Source organism: Drosophila persimilis, unplaced genomic scaffold, assembly GCF_003286085.1.
Source record: "Drosophila persimilis strain 14011-0111.01,24,50 unplaced genomic scaffold, DperRS2 tig00000002-arrow-pilon, whole genome shotgun sequence".
Lineage (NCBI taxonomy): Eukaryota > Metazoa > Arthropoda > Insecta > Diptera > Drosophilidae > Drosophila > Drosophila persimilis.
This window is the reverse complement of record NW_020825289.1, coordinates 13,812,366-13,836,297: the sequence shown is the minus strand read 5'-3', so window position 1 is coordinate 13,836,297 and position 23,932 is coordinate 13,812,366. Positions and strand designations below refer to the sequence as shown.

Sequence of the window (23,932 nt, the reverse complement as noted above, 5' to 3'; positions counted from 1 at the left end):
GAGATCACGTTTTTAATACTATTTTCTGCAAGGTATTTCGTGCCGTTTGGAAGCTGGCCGCACTATTCATTTTTGCATCACGAAAAAGAATTTTCGCAAAAATTAAATAAAAAAGCCAAAATAACGTTCTTGAGGAGATTATTGAGCGTAAAGTTTTTCTCGGATTGCTGCTGCTCACTATTGCCATTTAAAATTTACTTAAAACCAGTGTTTTATGTGTGGTGCCTCGAGAGGAGACGCTTTTGATAAGCAGCCATCTTCATCTTCCTATAGGAATGCCTGCTACACACGGGCTAGAAAATTGTTTGCTTACATTTATAAATGCCAAAACAGTTAAAAGCTAAAGCCAGCGATACTGACTCCGCCGTTGCACCTCCTCTTGCCACTAGGCAGTGCCATCCACCCACAACTACAATTCCACACAGACACAGACATGTGCAGCGCGCAGCTAATCTATTGTAAATAAAACTGCGTCCACACACGCGTCTATTGTGAACGGTACACATATTCTCGGTCACGTACGCCGCCGCCGCCAAGTGTTCCGTTCCTCCTGCCTGCTCCTCGTACCGTACAGTGTGCGGCTGTTTTACCTGGAATAAACTTTGCTAAAATCTGGAACAAAATTTGCTACAAATCAGTGGAGAATCGGCCCAAAGCATGTGAAAAGGTGTCTACAAAGGGGACCAGAGTGCATCATCGGAGGAGAAGCGGGTAAGTTTTGCAACGGGAACAAACATCTATGGGGGGGTCTTCCAATTACGTTTTTCTGTGCAAAATCGATTTTTCAATTTGAAAATGGCTTATTCGCCGCTTTTATTTCTCTCTCTCTCTCACTCTGTCTCTCTCTCTTTCTGGTTTTTGTGGTTCGGGCCCAGTCATTGCATTACTCGCCCTTTTAGGCCTTTAATTAATTGCATTAACTTTGGGGCGAACTTTTCAAGGGGTGGTGTTTGGGATGGGGGATGGGTTGAAAAGTGACTTTGAAAAGTTCTTGCCATGAAAAACACACTACATTGTGTATCGGATGAAAAGGAACTTTTCGACTATGTCCCTGCCCGCAAGAACTTCTTCTTCTGCTGTACCCATGAGAACCGTGCGGCTTACGCCCCTACCCAGTAGTGCTTCTCGCAATACCACAAATGCCCGATATTCTCGGGTAATGACTCCTTTTAACCAAACAAAGACAAAACAAATGTTTGAGGAGGACCAAATAAAGGCAGAACCAGACAGGATAACGAAATCAACTCTTTCGGGGCACAAACAACTGACCTGCGACAAAGGCAAGGCAGCCGTCAAGAGAAACATCTGCCGCAGTGTCTGAGCGTCTGGGTCGGTTCGGAGACAGCAGCAGCGTCTGAATGTTACCTGCCTTCAAACGATGCATGGATGGATGGATGGATAGTAGGTAGGACCAAAGTTCAATGTACGCCTGCGCAAATACAGTTCACAATGGGCACGGCGCAATGCAGCTGCCTGCATGGGGAGGAAGGGGAATGTCAGGGAAGTTGTGATTTTTTCCGCACATCCTTCTTGACGGTAACCAGAAGCCCCAAGCGGAAATCTCAAAATGTTGTTACAGTTATTGTTCCGTTCCGCCTTTCGTCTGAAACTTTTATGTAATCTCTCACTCCGTTCCGCGATCGGGATCAGGATCGGGTGTAAAGTCCTATGCCTGTCCTGTGCGTGTGCGTGTGATACCGGTTTCTGTCCCTCCGACACAAGTTGTTCAGAATGCAATTTGAAACTTTTCCCTCTTTTGGGGTCTGCCATGGATTGGGGGGAATCGTCGTCCCCTCTTCCTGTATGTCCTATCCCTATCCCAGGTCCTACGGGTTCTGGTATTGGGTTACAGCTGTGAGAGAATGTGTTTGGAAAGCTGTTCCTTCGTGGATGTTGAAGTTTTTTATGCTGGTTTGGGCTGTTTTTTGGGGGCAAAGAAACGAAGAGAGAGGCAGCATTTGGATCATGCAGATGATGCTGGAGCAGCTGCCATTAGGGCCTGCATCGTTGGCATCGTTGTAGGTCCAATAAAACTCTCGGTATCCTAGCCATTCTCCCACACACACACAGAGCAGAGTCAGTAACACCCTCAGACAATCAATCGAATTGGGTGCCACATTCGAAGGCAGATGTCAGGTCTAGTCCATCTATGTGGCACATGCCACAAGAGAGGACCCAAAGGACTCACGTTGAGAAGGAAGGCCAGGCCAGGACAGATGTTACAGCCGGACCCCGACCGCCGATACGAAGTAATCAATGCAACAGCAGGCAGAACGGCCAGACCGTGCCTCATGATCCCTACTGTCTCGGGTTTAGCCTTGTGCTCTGCTGTTCCCGGGCAACGGGCTGCAACGGCCGGCTGCATCTCAAAGTTAGACATCGCTGCACACACATTTTCACTGCATTTACAGCCAACATCTGTCGTTACAGTCCTCGGGTGCTGAGTCCTAGACAGCTGCTCTCACTCACTCGTTTGTTCTTTCCGAGCAAGAGGGGCTCTGACTGCCTGGCTGCCCGCTCGAATAAGTACTGTGCGTGCAGGTGTGGCACTGCTATTTTTGGGGCATTCCACACTCCTCTCCTTCCGGATTCTGCCGAGCCTACCCACTCGACGACGCACTCGACGATTGGGGGATGGATGGCCAAAAGTCAGCTGTTTTTGCGCAATGTTTATAAACAAAAAGTGTGTGCGGCAGAGTAACCCTTAGACATGTCTGGGTATATTTTTGGAATCACCACCGATTCTGACAGAGACATGGCCCGAGCCAGAGTCAGAGCCAAGGCCGGAGCAACCACCGACCTACATATTGGCGCACTGGCACTCTGGGCCACATGGCGCACGGGGTGGTTCCGCTCACACGCAGAGCACTGGCTCTGGTTCTGTTCTGTGGCCTTCTGTAGGTGCAAGGACGTTGGGAAAACCCCCCAAAAGAAAAAGTAAACAAATGGAAAGCAACCCCAGCACACAGCCAGACTGTCTCTGGCACCGACCGCATCCGCTCTCCTGGTCTTCGGTCTCTGGCCTCTGGTCTCCGGTCTCCGTTCATGTGTTTTAACCCACCACCTTCCATGATGTACTGGTGGCGTGTGCCGTGTGCCTGTGCCGGCATGTCATCCATCCACACAACGTCTTCGTCAATTTTAGGGGTTTTCCAAAAAAAAAAATAATAATAATACGCAACCAAAAACCAAAACAGTGCCGGGAATCAGTGGATTCGGTGGTAGTTAGAGCAAGGAGCGTCCGTCCGCGCGCTCCCATTCATAAAACATAAACATACCCCCGTAGAAGCGGCGCTTATGAGCACTCACTCGCATTGTTTGCCCACACCGACCACGGTGACGATTACGATTACGACCTGGACTAGGACTACGACTACGGCCATGGTAGGTGGTGTTTTCGCCGCAGATCCCATCCGGCAATTCGGGGAGTCCCGTGCAAGTCAGGTGCACGGACAACCCTCAACAACGGGACGAAGTGGTAACAAGTTGGTAGCTCAACAGGTTGAGGATTCTCATGGGTGGGTGGGTGCTTCGGGCCGATTGAGGATTGTAAGAGGGTATGTGTAATTAATACAAGTGTGGGGTTACGTTATGGCATTGACCCAATCAGATATCCGAATATGGAATGGAATGCCTTTACTCGCAGCATTTTGAAGGGTTGAACTTAACTTTAACTTTAGATGATGATGTTGTGCAGGGTTAGGATCTGATTGGAGCATTACTGGCACAGAATTTAGGGAAAATATGGGAATAAATTTTGAAGCTCTGTTGATCATTGCTTCCTTCTTTTATGGGTTCTAGATTGCGATGAAAGATTTCTTTCGAAAGGAATTGAGAAAAAATAAGTAATATTGGAAGAGATTCCTTATTGTGCTCTTCCCTAGAAATGGGATTTATCTTCTCAACTCTAAAAAAAATCGGAATTTCTTTTGTATCGATCCAAACCTGGCCTTTGTGTTCCATTTTAATCAGAACTTGACCTTCTTTAAGACGTCGCTCGGTTTGAGCAAGTGGTAGTCATAGAGTGGCCTCGTCCTCGTTCTCGTTCTACATTTGCCCATCAGCAACAGATCTGAATCTGGAGCATTATGTTTGGAGGATACCAAGGAAAGCGACTCCGGCTCCTCTCGCTGCTGTTTCCTTTACTTTCATCCTGCGGGATGGGATGTCCAAGTGCACGCCTCTTGAGCACGCGCCTACTGAAAAGATGACAAGTTTACCGTTTTGTATATGTACTTTGATATAATTTTACCGCTTTGCTTTGCGCTTTTCAAAATGGCGACAATGGCTGACCAATAAAACTGGAAGGGGCAGGGGGGACGGGACGGACGCTGAGATGCGAAAAACGTTGAAACCCAACCGAACAATGGCGGACGAGGCGGACGTCGTAAAAGAGAATTAATTAGATTGCGGCGGCAGCTGCTGGGCGTACGTACGGCAGCTGAGAGAGAACGGCAGCTAGAAAGGGACCAAACAACAGAAAACACTGAGCAAGAGAGAGAACTAAAGCCAGAGAATAATAGAGAGAGAGAGAGAGAGAGAGAGAGTGGGCTGAAAGCCTGCAACTGTAAAGTTGTCATGCGCTTTGAACGTTGCCTCTTTTTCTGTCTGTCGTCAGTTTTTTCATCATACCTTTTCCTTTAACTTTAATACACAACAATAACAAAAAGTAATGGACGCTACGAGTATGAGGACACCCATACAGACACACACACCCGAGTACACACGCATAGAGCGAACATAAAATGTAACGAACGCAAAAGCAAAAACAAAACAACGGCAAGCGTCAAGCGGCACCGCACAGGAACCAACGCAAAGGGAGGAGGACAGAGACACAAAGAGAGGCACAGGACACAGGACATAGAACAGGCAGAAACGAGGCAAAGGCAACGGCAAAGCCAAACAGTTGTGCAATTGAGATAAAGGACAACAAAAGGGAAACTTGAAAAAGGGGACGCGTGCTTTGCTTTTTGGTCGGGTCGATGTCGATGTCGACGCTGATGCACAGTGGTTGGCGTTCTATCGAAAATTGTAGAGTGCGTTAAATGGTGAAACAATCTTTGTGGCTTCCAAAAAAACCCAAAATAAAAAACGTATAGATAACTGTATAAGAAGTAGTACCGATAAAATATGTTGCGCACTCGTTTGAGAAGTATGAAAAATTATGTAAAAAAATTATGAAAACTAGAGAGTACAGATGTAAAGGTGAATAGACTTTTCTACATAATTAAATATCATAAAATCACCAATAACCTTAAAAAATATCCATAAAATAACATATTTTTTTTGTTAATTTATGCACACACTTTTTTCCCCACTGTGCCTAATTTCCGATGTGAACGCGCGTGCTAGTCGTCACAAAAGGATATAAAACAACAACTGCAAAGCAGTCGCTGCGTCAGCGCCAGCTTCAGAGCAGGAGCAGCGGCAAGAGCAGGAACATGAAAAAAAGCATAAATAATCTTGTAGTTGTTGTCGCAGCTGAGGCGCAAGGCTCGAATTGAAATTTTATGAGAAATTGTATTAGAGAAATGCTTTGTGAAATCACACGAGACACGGCCGAGCACACACACATGCACATGCACGGACTAAAGGAGCAGAGGCATACGTGCGTGTGTGTTCGTGAGGTAGATGCACAAATGGGAAATGGGAATGTGGAAAAAGGGGACGCGCATTATGGCACTCTCTACGTGTGTTCTTTTGACGACGTCATCGCTGCTGCTGCTGCTGCTGCGGCTGCTCCTCTGCTACTACCGCAGTTGTTGTTGGTTCCTGTTTTCGCTTTTTACCGTTCAGTCAATGACCACATTGTGTACACAAATGCAGCTCTCTGTCTATGTGTGTGTGTGTGCGTGAATATGTATGTCCTGCCGGAAGTTGACGCCGCCGTCTGGTCATTCTCGCTGTTTTCGTCCAAGCTCTCGCTTCCATAAGCTCTCCGCCTCTCCCTCTCCTCCTCTCTCTCTCTCTCTCCCTCTCTGTCGGTTCGTTCCGCTTGAGCTACTTTTGAAAAACAAGTAATTTCAGTCTCGCAGGATCTGTGTGGCTCCCCTTCGCACTCGCACTCTCACTCTCTCTTTCCCACTCTCACTCCCATAGCTGCGTTTCCCAGTCGCTTTTTCTTGTTGTTCGTTGTAGTCCTGCAGCGCAGTGTGGCCCATTCCTTTCATTCTGCGCACACGGGTCTCTCTTCTGGTCACGCTTTGATCCTGCCGTTCGCCCGCTCCCCACGCGGAGTACGACTCCTTCTCCTCCCCTTCCACTCTTTCCATTCTCCCCCTCTCCTGCATAGGCGTTGCCCGGCTAATGACATGTTGTAAATTATATTTCTCCTCTCAGAATTTCGTACGCCGTTTCATTCTGTCATAATTGCTCTGTTCGGTCGGTTTCTTTCCCATTCGCCTTGTTTCATTTAAAAAAGTTCTTTATGGTCCGTCTGTTTTTCTTTTTGTATGGGTTTTCTCTCCCCGGAACAGGGGGAAACTTGCAGCTCTGACGTAATTACTGCAGTTTGAGTTATCCTTTCCAATCGCAGATGTGCTAATTTCCATGCTAAATACTTGGACAGATGCATACAGGGATCACAGTGGTAGAGACTGTCTCCCTAAGGTTTTCACCTTTTTCCAATCTGATCATATGATAACAGAGCTTGTTTCTTGGCTGCATTTCTTATCAAAGATCTGACGATGTACTAACTGATCTTGCTTATGCGTTGTATTTTTTGTTTTATCTAATCATTTCCCAGATTACAAAGCTAAACCCATCCACTTAGAAAAAAATCACAAAAAAGATAATTGCATTACATCTGATGCTGCAAGATCTTTCTCTCAAGATCGCATACCTTCTAAAAAGAGATGTTAAAACGGGGTTTTCCGATGGCTGTTCTTTCAGTTTTATTTCTTGGATGTATTTTAAAAGTATACAGACATCCAATTTCATGACATACGACACCTTTTCAAGTGCTCGGCATGGTCCACATCTCAAGTGGACTCCTACCGTTAGGAGGGCTACCCTTCTTTTACCTGCCTCTGATTTCCGATCCCCGAACTGTAAGTCCGAGATTATGCAGATCCTCGCCAAAAATATTATATGGGATACGAGGCCCAGACAATCCCTAATGAGGACTAAGCCCCTTGCGATTTCTCTGCCTCGGCTTAGTCAGAGAGGCAGGATGAAACTAGAGATAGAGAGAGGATACAGAGAGAGACGGAGCGAAGGAGTGACCTAAGGGGGAGCCCAAGTGCGAGGCGAGAGCGTTTCCAATGGCGAATGAATGCATTTTCCATTCGGCACGTCTCGTTTTCGCAATGAACAGAAAAGCAGTTTGCCAAAAGGAAAAAGGAAAATGCATTGTTTGACAGATGGATGTGGATATGGATGTGGATGGAGGGACCGGTGAGCCCTCAGGGGACGGAGATGACTGCCAACTGCCGCTTTTCCACATTTTTCCTCTTCCATCCATTATCCTGCCAAACTTGTTTGCTCTCGCTCTGTCGCTGGATCTCTCTCCTGCCATCGCTATACCAATTTTCCTTTCAAATTATGCTTTACCAAAGCATTCGCATTAAAAGGACAACGCTCTCCAGCTCCTGTGTGCTGTATTTGTGTGCGTGTATGTGGCTGCCTGCGTGAGCGAGTATCTGTGTGTGTGCGTGCGAGCGAGCGAGTTGTTCCATCGACGACTGCGTCGCCATCGTCCTGGCATCAGGCTGTGGTTCAGTTTTCTCTCGCAGCTCGAACAGCTCAGACATGCCGCTGGTCCGCGCTCGCCGTGTGTGTTTATAGTTCGCATATAAGAGCCAGATACATAGCTATATATACATACAGGCCATACATATATATTGATACTCTCGTGAGCCACCGCCCCCCGTCCCGCAAAATATCACACACAAAAACGAAAGAAAGAAACCCGAGTCAAAGACTCTGGAAAACGCAAGACAACGACGCCATTTGATAACCAAATGTTGCAGGACAACATTTACAAAAAGTTTAAAACAACAAATTAAAACCAATCAATTCATCAGTTTGTTTAAACGAAAACTAAATAGAAGTTGTGAAACCAAAAAGTTCTGTGAAAGAATAAAAAAAAAACAAGCAAATATAGAGATATTTTTTATTTGCAAATGCAGATAAAATAATGTGCAATAAACTACGAATCATTATAGAGCAGTGAAACCACTGCTCCCTCTTTGGACCACCGCTGAGATACTTGAATTCTTTGCCATTTTGTTGGGATTTACACAGCGAGCGAGCGAAACGAAGGACCTCAGAAAAATAAACCATAAATAAAAAAGAACGACACGAAACGAAACGAACAAAAACTCATCGAAGCACATCACAAGTGAGTTCTAAATTTCATCTTTCCATACAAACAACACACACACACAGCTACTCCTGTAAACACACACACACACATATCCCACTCATCACTCGCCCCCTTCACTCGTTGATTTCTCCACTCGCCCATTATGTTGTATAGCCCTCTGTGTATCCTGCCTGGTCCTCTCTCTCTCTCTCTCTCTCTTTCTCTCTTTCCTGCTCCTGTGTCTACTCTGTTTCGTTCTCTCCATATGAAAACACTAACGAACCCAACTAGCAAATAGGTTTGCGCACTCGTCATTATCCTTCGTCATCGTTCCCCCTCTCCTTTGCCCCTCCCCTTCCATTTCCCCTGCCCATCGTTGCTGCTTCGTTCTCTTCTCCGTCGCTCTCTCTCTCTCGCACACATCGAAGCCTCATCGGGTGGTGGTACAGTTTTCTGCGTGGCCCAAAATTGCGTAAATTTTCATCTAGTTCGCGCTGGGATGTCTCGCACGGCGTTGGTTGTCCTCGCTCCTTTTCTGACTGCTGCTGCTGCTGCAGAGCTTTCAATCTGTTTATGGTGACAGTAAAATCGAAAAACGGAATAAAAAAAACAAGCGGAAACCGGAAAAGTTGTTAATACAAGTATACAGATGTGAGATTATTGCTTATTGGGCGTTTTCTATTTGGGAAGGATGCGGAAGGGTCCTGGGCATTAATTAATTGCCTGCCCCTTCTCTGGCATGATTTATTGCGGGGCATCCTTTTGGCATTTTGGTGTATACAGAAATACATTGCGAAAAATTGCGAAATGCTATAGTGGGAGAAAAGTATACCTGAAATCAAATACTTTTAATGTGTCTTTATATACGGAATCGGTTTACCAGAGTATTTCTGGAGAGTATTTAAAAGGAATCCGATGAATTATCAAATTTGGATTTCTTTTAAATTGGCTATAATCAGCTTTCATCTAACAACTAAATTGAATGATGAAATTATCCGGATAAGTTCTCTGACGGATCTAAGATAATTGTCTAATATTTTCATAGATTTCTCATGGAATAACATAAGAAAAACATCTTTTTATTTAACAAATTCTTCCATATTCGAAATATACTCTACGATTTTCAGCTTCTTTCTTTTCCAGCTAGTTTAAGGATATATGATATGATATGATATATGATACGAACCCATTCTAGTACTAACGATACAATATCTAGTCCTTAAGATCATTGCACTTCTTTTTGTATGGGTTTTATCCAGAAACATAAAGAGAAGGGGAATGGGTATGCCTGCTGCTGTTGTCTAGCATTTGAGGAGAGCGGAGAATGCTTCACGATCCGGTGATCGATCCTCTGCTCAAACAGTGGCAGAGGCACACAACCAACTGCATATCCTGCCAGCCTCTATCAACGGCACGAATGCCTGCTGTTGCCCCTGCCACCCTCGTCGCTGTCGCCGTCGCTGCTGCCTCGCCCATTCAGAAAAAAAGGGCGCACGAAAAAGTTGCAGCTGTTCTCTTTCTGTTTGCTTTGTGGCAGGCAGAACGATCCGCACCGCACCGATCCGATCCGATGCGATCGTTCAGCGTTCAGCGACGGAGCAAGCAGGCAGGCAAAGGCAGGAGGCATCTGCTTCGGATTAATGGGCTCTCCGAATGCATTTAGCCAGAGTCAGAGCCTTGAGATAGAGTGCTATATCTGATGAATGCGGGAGTTTTAATGCCTCTCTGCCTTTTATCACAGTTCCAGGATCGGAGCAGAAGCAGGAGAAATTAGGAGAAAGAAGAGAAGACAGACAGAGCGAGAGCAGGGCTATTAGCTCAAGTAAATATGTCCGACATACCGCGCATCATGGTCTTCCGACCCACCTGGGAGGAGTTCAAAGACTTTCCCAAATACGTAGCCTACATGGAATCACAGGGCGCCCACAAGGCCGGCCTGGCCAAGGTGGTGCCGCCAGCGGAGTGGATACCGCGGCGCAGCGGCTATGCCGATCTGGATGCCCTGAATGTGACGATTCCGGCGCCCATCTGCCAGGTGGTGACGGGCAAACAGGGCTACTACCAACAGATCAACATACAGAAGAAGCCGCTGACGGTGAAACAGTTCAGCGACCTCGCCAGCACCGAGCGTTACGCCACACCGAAGCACTTCGACTACGAGGATCTCGAGCGAAAGTACTGGAAGAACATCACCTATGTGGCGCCCATCTATGGGGCCGATGTAAGTGGCAGCATCACAGATCCCGACCAGGATGTAAGTGTTTCTTTGGGGGCTTTGTGACCGATCGTTCGTTTGCAACCTTTGGCTGTTGTGTTGCAGAGTTGGAACATCAACAGACTGGGCACGATACTGGACTACGTGAACAAGGACTACAACATCCAGATAGACGGCGTGAACACCGCCTATCTCTACTTTGGCATGTGGAAGACAACGTTCGCGTGGCACACCGAGGACATGGACCTCTATTCGATCAACTATCTCCACTTTGGGGCAGCCAAGACGTGGTATGTCGTGCCACCGGCGTATGGCCGCCGGCTGGAGAAGGTGGCCAATCAGTATTTCCCGGCCAGTTACAAGAACTGCAATGCGTATCTGCGCCATAAGATGACGCTCATATCGCCGCAGATCCTTAAGCAGCACAATGTCCCCGTTAGCAAGGTTAGCTTCCTTTCAAATTGAGAGATAGTCCCCATTAAGACACCCCCATCCTCCATCCCCTCCATCCTGCAGATCACCCAGGAGTCGGGCGAGATCATGATCACCTTCCCGTTTGGCTACCATGCGGGCTTCAATCACGGCTTCAACTGTGCCGAGTCCACAAACTTTGCCATGGAGCGCTGGATCGAATACGGCAAGCGAGCGGTAAACATAGATCCTCCCCCCACCACTTCAGGACAGCTCCCACTCATGCGGGTCGACCTTCTATTGCAGGTTCAGTGCACGTGCAGCAACGACATGGTCAAGATCTCCATGGACACGTTCGTGAAGCGCTTCCAAAGCGACCGTTACGACATGTGGATGGAGGGCAAGGATGTGGGCCGGCATCCGGAGGATCCCCTCGGCGGTACAACGGTCACAGCCGCACCGCTGCCGCCCCACCTCGATGTCCTCCTGTGTGATAAGAAGTAGGTTTCCCAGTCATGCAGGTTCCGTGACTCCCCCGCATTGACTATACCCCTACCTCTCCTTTGTTATGCAGAATGAAGAAGCAATGCAATCCCACCATAGCCAAGAGCTTTAAGGAGCGCAATCCCGACCTGGATCTCGACGAGATCCAACAGAATCCCAATGTGCCCGACGACGTCAAGGCCATGCTGAAGGAGAGCGTGCTTACCTTGGACACGGGCGATCTGGGCATCGAGGGCGATTATCCGAACGAGGATGCTGTCAGTCTCCAAAGTCCTGCGGACTTCAAGACCAAGCAGGAGCTGCTTGAGTACATGGACGATGGGACAGGTGTGTAGGCCAGTTGTAGAGTTTCGAGATCTGACCTAAAATCCCTCAATCTCTTCCCTTTCTTCCGCTCTCTCTCTCTCTCTCGCTCTCTTTGTCTCTGTCTCTCTTTTGATCTCTGCAGAAGACGATGACGAGGAGGAGGAATTTAAGCGACGCAAGGCGAAGCGGCGGTACGATGCGGACTACGACGATGACTGGCTAGCCTCCCATCACCGTCGCACCAACTCGCGGAACAGCAGCCGCGGCCGCAGTCCACGCACCAAGGACGAGCGCTCCGCGTCGCCGGCCTCCTCCACATCCTCGACGTCGCGTGGTGGACGACGCGGAAAGGGCAACTCGACGACCCGCAAAACGCCGTCCAAGCGAAAAAAGGACCCGTCCTCTGCAGTGTCTCCGGCTGCAGCAGCCTTAGTGGCAGCAACCACAATTGCGACACCAAATGCGGCGGCGGTTAGCAGCGATGGAGGTGAGAGCAGCAGCTTAATTAGCGACTGCACCACTGCATCCATATAACCACCGCAATTCGATCATCAATCCATCATCACCGTGATCCCATCATCCAGATCCAGATCTTCTCAGTATCCATATCCTTCCCAGACTCTCCAGCCTCCAGCATTCCCCCACCCACTGACTCCTCCGCGTGGATGGGTCGAAGGCCACTCACCCGTGGCCTCGACAGTCCCCGATAAATGTAAATAAAACTTTAGCCCCATCCTGCATCTGTCACTTGTCGTGCGGTTCTCCCTTTGTATCTTGTATCTTATATCTGTTTCTTGTGTTTAACCTACCTACGATACCTACATACATAAGTCCTCTAGCTCTGTTCTATTCGATTCCATTCTGCTCTGTTCTAAATATAATTGTAAGAGTGCTCCCAACAACAAATATACGATCACGCTTTTAAATCTATGCTTAAAACTAACCAAAAACCAAAACTGTTTTACTAAAACCTATTCCATGATGTCTCTGGGCCTTCAATCTTCAGTGTTTGTTCTGCTTTCGATTCTGATTCTGCTGCTGCCAAACCCTCCATTTATTCCATTCCCACTGCCTCCATGATCCATACTCCATACTCCTTTCATATCTATATTTGTGTGTGTGTGTGTTTACAACAAATATTAACCACTCAAAAAAAACATCTTTGGAAACTGTACTCTAAAACAGATACTAAAATATCCCCGATTGCCATTTTCCAGATGCCAAAAAGGAGCAGCAATCGCTGGCCTTCATGCAACAGCCGCGCAAGTTCGAGGGCAAAATACCAAAACTAAGTCAGCCAGCAGCAGCAACAGCTCCAGTAGGCGGAGCATCCACATCCACATCTAGTCAGGATCAGCAGCAGCAGCAGCAGCAGCGGATATTCTACGTCAATATGTTGCCGGCAGCCAACACTCTCAATGGCATTCCACAGCAGCAGCCGCAACAGCAGCAGCAGTATGGCAGCACCGATGGAAACGTCTATCAGCTGCAAAACGAAATACTCTGTGATGCAAATGGACAGGCCGTAACGGCTGCCACAGCCACATATCAGACGACAGTCCCAAGCAGTCCCCAACAGCAACAGCAGCAAAATGTTGCTGTTAGCGTGGCCAACAACAACGCTGCCGGTAAGTGTCTTTTCTATCATTTTTTGTGTTGTGATTTGATTCCTTAACTTAAATGTTCCTTTTGTTTGTTTGTTGGTTGTAGTCTTTGTGTTTGGTTCAACTTTAACCCACTTTGTGTACTCGTAATTGGTGTCATGTCGAAGCTCTCAGAACTAACCGATCCGCATATATCAACACACACATATATATGTATATGTATATGTATATGTATATATATATATAGTATTCGTATCTGTTTTATTTGTTTAACATTCAAAAATTGGCCAAAATTCAAATTAAAATTTACTCAATTTTATTTCGTAAGTGTCCGCATTTCATTCCATCTCATGCCGAATCATTCATCCATCGAGAATATCGGAGATCTGTTTTAAATTTTTAATTATTATATGTGAATGTTTTTGTTTTTTGCCAGAAAAAAAACAGAGATAAAAGTAAAGAAAAATAATTATTTCTTCCATTTGCGGTGCTCAAAATAAACATACGAATTGATTCAGACAGACTCATCCTCCACTCAATCGATTGAAACCCAAATGAAACCCTCACCTGATTAACAAGAACAAATGCTTTTCCAACTAAATAATCGTGTTTATTTTCCGACACGACACTCCTCCACTTTCATTGGTCTCTGTCTCTTCTCTCAAATGTCAAATTTCCATCAAAATTATACAAAATCTACATATATATATAAATAAATGCACAAATCATTTCCCCAGAGGGAACTCCGTGCTGTGCGCGTTGAAAAAGGCTCAAAAATTGTTGATTTTAGTTTTTCAATTATTATTTGTATTATTATTATTATTTCTAGTTAATTTAAGAGCTTATTGTTTATGTTTATTTAAAGTTCGAACGAATGATGCGCGCGCGCTCATGTGGTGTCCAGTGCGACCAATTGCTCAGCCGAAACAGTGCTGCCCATTCCTCAATCATGCGCACACAATTGGGCAGCACTTGAGCCGCGACTTGGCATTTTTTATTTATTTATTTCTTAGATTTGGATTTTATTAAATTTTTAAGTTAATTTTATACATAGAATATCTTTTTTTCTCTTCTTGTTTCTTATCTGTGAACCAAAGACACTATCCGTTGGCAACACTGCACTATCCCTCCCCTTAGAAGGGGTGGGGGGTACTCCAACTTTGGCCAATTCACAAATTTTACTTTCGCTGTCTTCCGTTCTACACTCAGTTATTGAAGTATTTGAACTATGTATTTTATTTGTTTAGTTATTGCGTTGCGAGTACTGTACAAGAGTAACGATTACGATTGCTATAAACTAGATCTAAGTACGAAAACACACAAATTCTACCGACAAACAAAAACCAATCTCTCACTCTGTCTCTCTCTATATATATATATATATTTTTGATATACCTAAAGAAGGTCCTGTACTGTACTGTATATATAGTGTGTGGGATAAGGGATATTGATATCCCAAGGCAACCTACATACATATATGTACATACGAGTATATGTACAAACGGACAAGTACGAGTAGTTATCATTTTGCACTACATTAGTTTTGATTTCGATTGATTGATTTCGATTTCCATTCCGATTACGATTACGATTGATTTATTGATTTATGCAAATATTACATTCAAACACATCTTTTATGAACCAAACCGAATATGTATTTTCCAAAAAAAAATATATAAACAAAAGACAATGTGGTCACAACTATTAGTTCGTCCTCCATCCTGCACACGAACGGCACCGCCCACACGAACGGAGGCGTGGATCCCAACACCACCCATGACCACCAGCACCACCATCAGCAGCAGCAGCAGCAGCAACAGCAACAACAGCCGCAGTACCACTACATCACCACCAGCGGGGAGGACGGACAGACCCCAACAACCATAGTTTTCGAGAACTATAATGGCGGCATGCCCGCATCTGTTGCCCCTGCCACGCCCACGCCTGTGTCGGTGGCTGCCTCGCCGGCGGCCACAACGACAACCACCACTGCCCTGGTCAACACGGACGGCACGATCATCGAGTTCGATGGGAACACCTACGAGGAGTACCATGTGCTCAAGAGCGAGCCGGGGAGCAGCGACTGCCTGAGCAATGGTAGCAGTGCCGTGGCGGCGGACATCATCAAGTACGAGCCGCAGCCAGTAGAGGAGGATGACGAGGAGAGTGGCCTGCAGGCGAAGTACGATGACGATGGCCTGCAGGTGAAGTACGAGGAGCAGGAGCAGGACCTCGACCAGGGGCAGGACTACGAAGAGTACCAGGTGATCAAGGCCGAGGTGGAAGCGGAGGCGGCGGAGCAGGCGGCCGGCGCGGTCACCTACACGATCTCTAGCATGACAGACGATCCCAACCAGCAGCCGCAGCAGGCATCCTCCGGAGACCAGCCCAACGCTAGCATGGTGCCCAAGTCGGGATCGGCAGCGGCCGCCAAGCAGAAGCGCAAGCGGAAGACGCGCGTCATTGCCGAGGACGAGCAGGGCGAGTACCTGGAGAAGATGAGTGTGCGGGGCCTGGACATCGCCCGCTATGAGCACATCATCGACGGGGTGGCCTACTGCCTGGTGTGCGCCAAGAACGACATCTTCAAGACGTTCAAGAACAAGTACAGCTTCCAGCGGCACGCCTACCTCTTTCACGAGGGCCAGAACCGGAAGATCTTCGCCTGCCCCATCTGCAACAAGGAGTTCTCGCGCCCCGACAAGATGAAGATGCACAAGAAGGACAAGCACGGCGACGTCCCCATGCCGCCATCGGCCACCATCACGCCCCTCAAGGGGGACGGCACCCCGGCCGCAAAGCGACCGCGAACCTCCCGCACACCTCGTGTCCGCAAGTCCAAGGCCAGCGACGCAGGCACCCCCACCGGCACGCCCGCCAAGAAGCGCCTGGCGCAGATTGACAGCGTGCTCGACGATGTCCAGAACTCGGAGAGCCTCTCCGTGCCGCACTCCCAGTCCCAGTCCCAGCACCAACAGCAGCAGCAGCAGCAACCCATGCAGCACACACTCACAACGACGCTGGCGCCCACGACGTCGCAGCCACAGCAGCTCCAGACACTGCCATCGCTGGACTTCAGCGGAATGATCCTGCCGGGTGGCGCTCAGCTGGCCCTGGCCAATCCGGGGGCCAGTAGCTCTATGACTCTGCAGCGCGGTGCGACCACACCCAACGGCGGACAGGCGGGGACGGGGCCCACGACGACGCTCATCTACTCGAATCAGCTGGAGCTACAACAGGCGCTGCTCCAGCAACAACTGCACGGTCAGAGCATCATGATCCAGGACCAGTCTGGTAACCTGGTGCCCCTGCAGTTGGACGGAAGTCAAACGATATACACGACGGCCGCGGCACCGCAGCAGCGAGCGCAGGCGACCACGGCCACGTACCAGACGACCCAACCGCAACAGCAGCAGCAGCAGTTGGTGCAACATCAGCAGCAGCAGCAGACAGTGGTGAAGGTGGAGGGGCAGTCGCAACCCCATTACGAGATGGAGAACGTGACCTACCTGAGCTCCACGGCGGCGGCCACGCCGGCGACGGCCGAGCAACAGCACCAACAACAACAGCAGCAGCAGCAGCACGTGATTGGAACGGTGCAGAGCTACCAGATCCTTACGCCGGATGGCCTGCAGAGCTTCCAACCGAAGCTGGAACCGGGGGAGCTGGGCGATCTGTGTCCCTACTCGCAGTACACGTTCCAGCCCACGCTCAACGCGAACGCCCTAGACGCGCACACGCAGCAGCAGCACCACCACAACCAGCAGCATCACCACCACCAACAGCAGCAGCAGACGCATCTGCTGCAGCAGCAGCAGTTCGCGACCCACAATCCGCACCAACAGTTCATGGAGCTGAAGAACGAGCTGCTAATCAAGGGCAGTGACGCGTACACCCTGGACGCCGGCTCCATGTACCACCTGCCCTTCTCGCCCACATCGATGATCAATGCGGTGAACGATGTGAACACATCGTCCCTGCTGGAGACCAAAGAAATTAGGTAAACACTTCCGCTAATCTCTCTCCCTAATCTACTCTACTCTACATCCCTTTTCTAGAACTGTCTCTCTGTATCTCTCTATATTTTCCCTAGTGTAACACGCTCGTCTAGTATCTGTCTCTATATATATCTCTCTCTCTGTCTTATCCCTAAAATGCTCCTCTATCTGTCTCTTTCCGTTGAATCTGTTGAGTAGTCGGCGGCGAAGCTGCGAGTCGCTTGTGTACCGTTGTGTTTCCCATTTCCACGTATTTAGTGTCGATCAACGCCGTTGTACTATATGCTACTAAAAAAACACTGCAACAAGAACAACGCATAAGAACAATGAAAGTACAAAATAAAAGTAAAAGCTAAATGAAATGAAACCACCGAAAATGTACATTAAGCATTTACCAGTTTAGTTTTAACTTAGTCCTATGCATATTTTACTTTATTTAGTATAATTATTCTTTTGTACCGTCTAAGAGTAACCTTATTTACTATTTAGTAGAACTTGGTTGTTTTTTTTTTACCCACGATATTTGCCAACATTTTTGTGCATTTATTTATTGTTTCACCCACTCTCCACGCTGTACATAGAATGTGCCTTGTTGCTTCCTGCCTCATCATCCAATTATCCCCTAATATCACCGTTTATCCCGCCTAACACTCCTAACTCCTAATGTGATATATAGTAATCAACTTGTTGCCCGGTTTTTGTTCCGAGACATAAGTTTATGTTCAAATACGTTTTATACCTCAATGCAATTTTGTTCTTTTTCTTTCTTTTCTCTTGTTTTATTTTATGTACACACAACCAACCCACCAACCAACCAATCAATCAATCAATCAAACAAACAAACCAATATAACACGCGCGTATGCATAATATCGAAATCATCGGTAACAGCTACGATATATCAGAGGCCGTGCTATTAGCCCTTTAAACAAGCTGAACCGCCATCGAAAGCTGCAGCCAAAGTACCAAAAAAAATCTAATTTAATCAAATCAAATGAAAACTATAAACTCACTCTCGATGAAACAAGAGAAAGCGCCAAGAGTGATAGATATAGAAAATGCCTCCTCGAGAGAAAAAGCAACGCAAATGGAAGCCCATTTTCAATGTTTGCCGAGCTGGGCAACCATCAAAATACTTATATATAAAGTATATACCCATAATACTCACTGTCTCAGCTCATTGATGCATTCATTCAACCATTCGATCTACCAATCAATCAATCATTCCGCCATCATCACTTGTTGTGCCTGTTCCTCTCTCTGTGTGTGTGTTTTGTGTGTAACATCAGAAAATCAAAAAAAGATCCGATCATCATGAAATACTATAAAGCTGTATAAACGATCCACAGCACACTTAACCAATATATAACATAACAAATTTAACACATAATCAATTAAAATTGGACATTTAGTGCAAGGTATGTGTACTTTTATTTATTCGCTTTTCGTTTTTGTTCGTTTCGTTTTGTGTTTCTTGCGTAACCCTTTTCCCCCTCGTTTTGTTACTAACCGAATGTCGTCCCTCTACCAATTGGCTCTTTGACCATCTCTTAACGGAATAGTAGGGTCCTGTCCTCACGAATATTCATACATGCATGTGCCAGTGTTTGGCAACATACACATGGTAAGGCCAGGATTGCATTTGCAACATGCATGTGTGAATGGCTATGGAAAGCGGGGGAGGAGGGGAATAATCCGCAGGCATCCACACAACATCCACATAACATACATTCGATTACCACAAAGCTATCAGTCATACATATAAGTACAATTATAATTTACTAACCCAGATTAACAGTGATTAAGCCTACCTAAATTACCAAATTACCAAAACGAAACCACTTAAGAAGAATGAAGCAAAATTGCTAATGAAAATGTTCTTTTTTATTTTTTTCTTTTTTCACCCACGAAAATAATTTTTCGTTCGTCCGTTGTTTGTGTTATTTCTTATGATTTGCACACGAAAATTCATCAACATGCGACATGAATCACAAAAAACAACAACCGAACAACAACAGGTTCTTCTAAACACCACAACAACCACATCTCCAAGAACAACAACCAGAAGGCAATGTTCAAGCGGCCATACACACCAAGCATTCACATACCCATCACCATCACCAACAACAAAAACAATACCACCACCACCAACAACACGAACCACCAGAACCAGAACCGTACCCAAAACACTGAAGACTTGCAGCGTCGCCAAGCGGAAGCGAATCGCATTTACTACGAAGAGATCGTCCTGAAGCAGGCACAATCAAAATCACGTGCTAGGCGCCTAGCCAGCAGCACAAGTTGCAGCGACAGCCAAAGGGGCACCCTCAACAGCAGCTTCGTCGACAAGTTTGCCGACTTTGTTACACACAAGACAAGAATGCCCATGCCCGACCCCAACCACCAGTCCCATGCCGTGCCGAATCCCAGAACTAATGCAAATGCTGTCTCATCTCTCATTCCTCCCCTCAACACGAACAGTGGAAGCAACGCCAACGTCGGCTCTGGAGCTGCTAGCAACTGTGTCTCTGTGGTGAGTGGCAGCGGAATCAATGGCTTCAAGGCCGGAGCCAAAAAGACGCCGGTGATCCTGCTAGCCGCCCGCGGCCCTGGAAAGCATCAGCCCATCAGCCTCATCAACGGCACTGCCAAGGCCGGAGCGGGCGGTGTCACGTTGCTGCGCGTCAATTCACAGCCCAGTCGCAACCAGCGGCAGGTCATCGTCGCCCCAGAGCAGCAGGTGCAACAGCAGCAGGAACTGACTGACGAAGAGGCGGAACAAATGGCGGAGCTAGCGGAGGATGAGGAGCTCGACGAAGATCTAGAGGATGACGATGATCTCTCCTCTTCCACCGCTCAAATCCTGCGCAAGTTCCGTATTCCCAAGGGCACGGCCCTGACTGCCAAGTCTGGGGACAACTACCTGGCCATGCCCACGCCCACACCCTCACCCCCAGGGGGCGTCAATGCGTCAAGCTCCACCGCTGATGCTGGCAACTACATTGAGAACGAAGAGGAGCTCATCGAGGAGGTGCACGAGGATGATCTGGTCGAGGAGATCATCGACGAAGAGCACTGCGAGGAGCAGCCCGAACTGGAGGATGATGGGACGACGGCCGACAACGATGGCCTCGACCTGAACAGCCCATGCCATTCAGTACCACCGCCAGTGGCAGCGACTGCCCCGGCGGCCCAGCAGTTGCTGCTCACCTCGGCCCCACAACAGCCGCCGCTGCAGCTGCAAACTGTGAGCTCCAACGGAACGGTTACTTACCTAAATCTGCCACCCAACACGATCCTGCTGCAGTCGGCCGATGGCAGCATCATAGCAGCCACCCAGGTGCCGCATCCGAACAAGGCCGGCCAGCATCAGCTCATCGCCTTGCCGGGCAACGTGGCTATGGCCGAACCGGCACCTCAGACCTCGGCGGCGCCCACGCAGACCCTGCTCCTGACGGCCGACGGCACGGCCATTCCCATAATGGCGAACGTAGCGCCCCAGCAGCAGCAACAGCACCACCAGCAGCAGCAGCAACAACAGCAACAGGCGGCTGCTGCTGCTGCTGCCCAGCTGTTTGCCGCGTAGGGGCTAATGGGTGGCCAAATGGGTCGATTTTTGAACAGTGCCACCATAATGCCGACCACTTATTTCTTCTAAGAATCGCCAGTTGATTGAGCAAATGTATCACAGATCCAAAAATGGTGTTGCTCATGCGGCAAGGCTTTGACTTCATAGTTAAGCCTTGGCTCGTCAGCAACAGTTTGCTAGAGATTCCCAGTTCTCGATTGAAATCGTCGCATTTGGCCACCCATGGGGCACGGGGAAGGGAAAGAGCAATTTGGGATATAGGGCAATAGAATCAGTATAAGAAACACTCACAAAAAGCCAAGCTAAAAAAACTTTGATATTACTACAATGTTGGATGTGCATAGAAAATTTATTTTTATACATATAATCGAAAAAGGGAAAATCAAATGTTGTTCAACACACCCACACACACACAAATAACAGACACAGCGTTGTAAAGGAATCAAATATGTACATTTCAAGAAAAAACTTAAGAGCATCTTACATTTAAATTATTTATACGACTAAGCTAGCATTAAACATTAAGTGCAAAGACGAGACACACACCCAAACCAGTTGTAACTACTCGTATTACCCCCGCTGCCCGAATGGAGCGGCGGAATATGTTTAGCCTAATTTACGAGAGTAGCATTGTATCGTATTCATTTCTGACTAGTATATGTATGTATGCACTACTCTGAATAGAAGAGATACGAATGCATAGCTACGAATATAATTTTGTTCCTTTTTACGTATCAAGAAATAGAAAAGAAGGCCTATTTCATCTAGTATTTCGTCACTAAGTTCACAGTCTATTTATTTATTTTTGTTAACCGATATCCCATGCGTATTCATATAGCCCGCGTCGCGTCGTCCCTTGTCATTATGGTTTCTTTTAGCTGTTTCATGTTGCATATTCTTTACGTGAAATATTATACATTTATATGTATGTTTTATTTGCAATCCTGTTATGCCATTCATTTAAGAGTAAGAGAATTCAAGCATAGCACTGACCGAACCTACTTTTAAGTTGTGAACTCCGACCCTACCCTGCCCCACTCGATACTTAAAGCTAAAAAGTATTTTTCATATGATTAATAAACCCCTACACCTAAATTACAGTTAAGCACCTCCTACCTACACCATTACATAAAATAGCTAACATTAATGGAAGACAATGATTGAAAAACGTATATAAAACTTGTAGTCTAAGACCCACAAAAACAAACAAATATGAAAAGAGAGTTGCACTTCTTGTAAGATATACTTCTAGATTAAGGTCTAACGATAAACGAAGCTAAACAGAAAGCGAATAAAAATCAGCATCTTGAGCAGCCTACAATATGTATAATAACGAGTCTTAAACTAATATTAATTTACGTATATAAATATATATATTTATTATAAACAATAAAATACAATTTTAAAAATTTAAAAGCTTACCGTCATCAACCAAAAACAGAAGCCGCCAGAGACAGGAGACTCTGCCATCTGCTGGTGTCGGCTGGCACTTAACTACATAAAGTCGAAATTAGTTTTCTCAGGCAACATATTCAGTTCATATTCCACGTAATTGCCAATTGGTATGGGTATAATGGCGGCTTGCAGCGTGTCCTAGATATTGGTTCTGTTCATTGGCATCGTTCTATTTCGTTTCGATGTCACTGGAACCATGGACTGGGTACCAAATATACAAGTTCAAATAAACCTTATTTACAACAATTATCTAACAACTATTTTACGACGTTCCAATAAGTAGAGCCACTGACAAACGCATTATTGAAACTAAAATCCGATTTCGAGATGCGTATGTGAATATAGGTTTCCAGTTGAAAAGCAATTTACTTTTCGCAATTAAACGATATTTAAATGTACATTTAGTTGTTATCTACATTCAATTATACGTACAGGTCTTCACAGGTAACATTATAAAGCGATTTAAATGAAGTCGAAAAAAGTTTTCTCATGCAACATATTCAATTCATATTTCACTTAATTCCCAATTTGTACGGGTATAATGGCGGTTTGCAGCGTATCCTGGATATTGGTTCTGTTCATTGGCTTGGTTCTATTTCGTTTCGACGTCACTGGAATCATGGACTGGGCATAGAACTTGATCGTACCCAGACATAGGGGTGGCTTGTCTCTGTAGTTTTCAAACGAAGTCAATGAAACTTGGTAGTAGCCCAATGGCAGCTTAATAGGCACAACACTCTCATCTATGAATAAATCACGTGCAAACATGTAGCCCTGAAATAAAAAGTCACATGAAGATGCCAGCTATAGAGTTACAGTTTTCGATCTTACCAAAAACGGGCATGAGTGATTGAAGTTGGTATAACGTTTGAGCAGATTCCACATGTACTTTCCATAAGGGCTATGATTTCTTCGGCCAATAATGTCGCATAGATTAACCAAAACATCCACCAAAAACGGATGATACTTATTGCTGTAGTCTCGTTTAAAGACTTTTATACGAACCTGCAATCGGAAAAGTTAGATCAATGGCTATGGCGTTCAAGTTACAGGAAAATGTTGCAGCTTTCGCTTACCGTCATATTGTTCACAGGCTGCAGAAAATACACATCCATCTGGGCCACGGCCATATTCCAGTTTATGGCCTTCAGGATGCACGAGGCATTACCAGTGAGCATTGGAATGGTGAAGCATTCTAAATTCGTCGTCTTATATATTACTTTAGGTTCGCAGAACTTAAAGTAAATATACATGTTCAAATAAACCTTATTTACAACAATTATCTAACAACTACTTTACCACGCTCCAGATCAGCAAGGCGCCAACAAGTAAAGCCACTGACAAACGCATTATTGAAACTAAAATCCGATTTCGAGATGCGTATGTGAATATAGTTTTCCATTTAAAAATCAATTTACTTTTCTCAATTAAACGATATTTAAATGTAAATTTAGTTGTTAATTACATTAAATTATACGCAAAGCTGGTCTTCACAGCTTGGGTAACATTATAAACCGATTTAAACCACATTTATTTAACAAATTAC

At 46.3% G+C, this 23,932-nt stretch overlaps 2 protein-coding genes across 7 annotated transcripts; one reads left to right on the top strand and one right to left on the bottom strand.

Annotated features, from left to right (window-relative positions):
* Nucleotides 1-139: 139 nt before the first annotated feature.
* On the top strand, nucleotides 140-21,641 carry LOC6593251. 6 transcript variants are annotated; one of them, XM_026987011.1, is made up of 10 exons: nucleotides 140-711; nucleotides 10,047-10,559; nucleotides 10,626-10,964; nucleotides 11,037-11,168; nucleotides 11,238-11,431; nucleotides 11,506-11,762; nucleotides 11,884-12,228; nucleotides 12,959-13,369; nucleotides 15,032-17,345; nucleotides 19,361-19,429. In XM_026987011.1, the coding sequence occupies exons 2-10, from the start codon at nucleotides 10,134-10,136 to the stop codon at nucleotides 19,368-19,370; spliced, it is 4,428 nt and encodes a 1,475-aa protein (XP_026842812.1). In that variant the 5' UTR covers nucleotides 140-711; nucleotides 10,047-10,133; the 3' UTR covers nucleotides 19,371-19,429. The 6 variants fall into 6 exon arrangements, with proteins under 6 accessions (XP_026842812.1, XP_026842811.1, XP_026842808.1 ...); XM_026987010.1 differs by lacking the exon at nucleotides 19,361-19,429 and adding an exon at nucleotides 18,234-18,518; XM_026987007.1 differs by lacking the exon at nucleotides 19,361-19,429 and adding an exon at nucleotides 19,824-21,641 and having other exon boundaries at nucleotides 145-711.
* A 1,075-nt stretch (nucleotides 21,642-22,716) lies between these two features.
* On the bottom strand, nucleotides 22,717-23,778 carry LOC6593254. The gene is made up of 4 exons (XM_002018339.2): nucleotides 23,686-23,778; nucleotides 23,463-23,621; nucleotides 23,218-23,391; nucleotides 22,717-23,160 (listed from the first exon to the last, which is right to left on the bottom strand). The coding sequence occupies exons 1-4, from the start codon at nucleotides 23,734-23,736 to the stop codon at nucleotides 22,903-22,905; spliced, it is 642 nt and encodes a 213-aa protein (XP_002018375.2). The 5' UTR covers nucleotides 23,737-23,778; the 3' UTR covers nucleotides 22,717-22,902.
* Between the last annotated feature and the right edge of the window lie 154 nt (nucleotides 23,779-23,932).

What these genes read in the sequence shown, in the direction of transcription:
- LOC6593254 (XM_002018339.2), bottom strand. Translation starts at nt 23,736, where the DNA reads ATGCGTTTGTCAGTGGCTTTACTTGTTGGCGCCTTGCTGATCTGGAGC. An exon ending in AGCCTGTGAACAATATGACG is followed by an intron (nt 23,392 to 23,462) that starts GTAAGCGAAAGC and finishes TTCCGATTGCAG; the next exon opens with GTTCGTATAAAAGTCTTTAA. An exon ending in ATCACTCATGCCCGTTTTTG is followed by an intron (nt 23,161 to 23,217) that starts GTAAGATCGAAA and finishes TTTTTATTTCAG; the next exon opens with GGCTACATGTTTGCACGTGA.
- LOC6593251 (XM_026987007.1), top strand. Translation starts at nt 10,134, where the DNA reads ATGTCCGACATACCGCGCATCATGGTCTTCCGACCCACCTGGGAGGAG. An exon ending in GTACATGGACGATGGGACAG is followed by an intron (nt 11,763 to 11,883) that starts GTGTGTAGGCCA and finishes TGATCTCTGCAG; the next exon opens with AAGACGATGACGAGGAGGAG. An exon ending in CTGGAGACCAAAGAAATTAG is followed by an intron (nt 17,346 to 19,823) that starts GTAAACACTTCC and finishes CAACACGAACAG; the next exon opens with TGGAAGCAACGCCAACGTCG.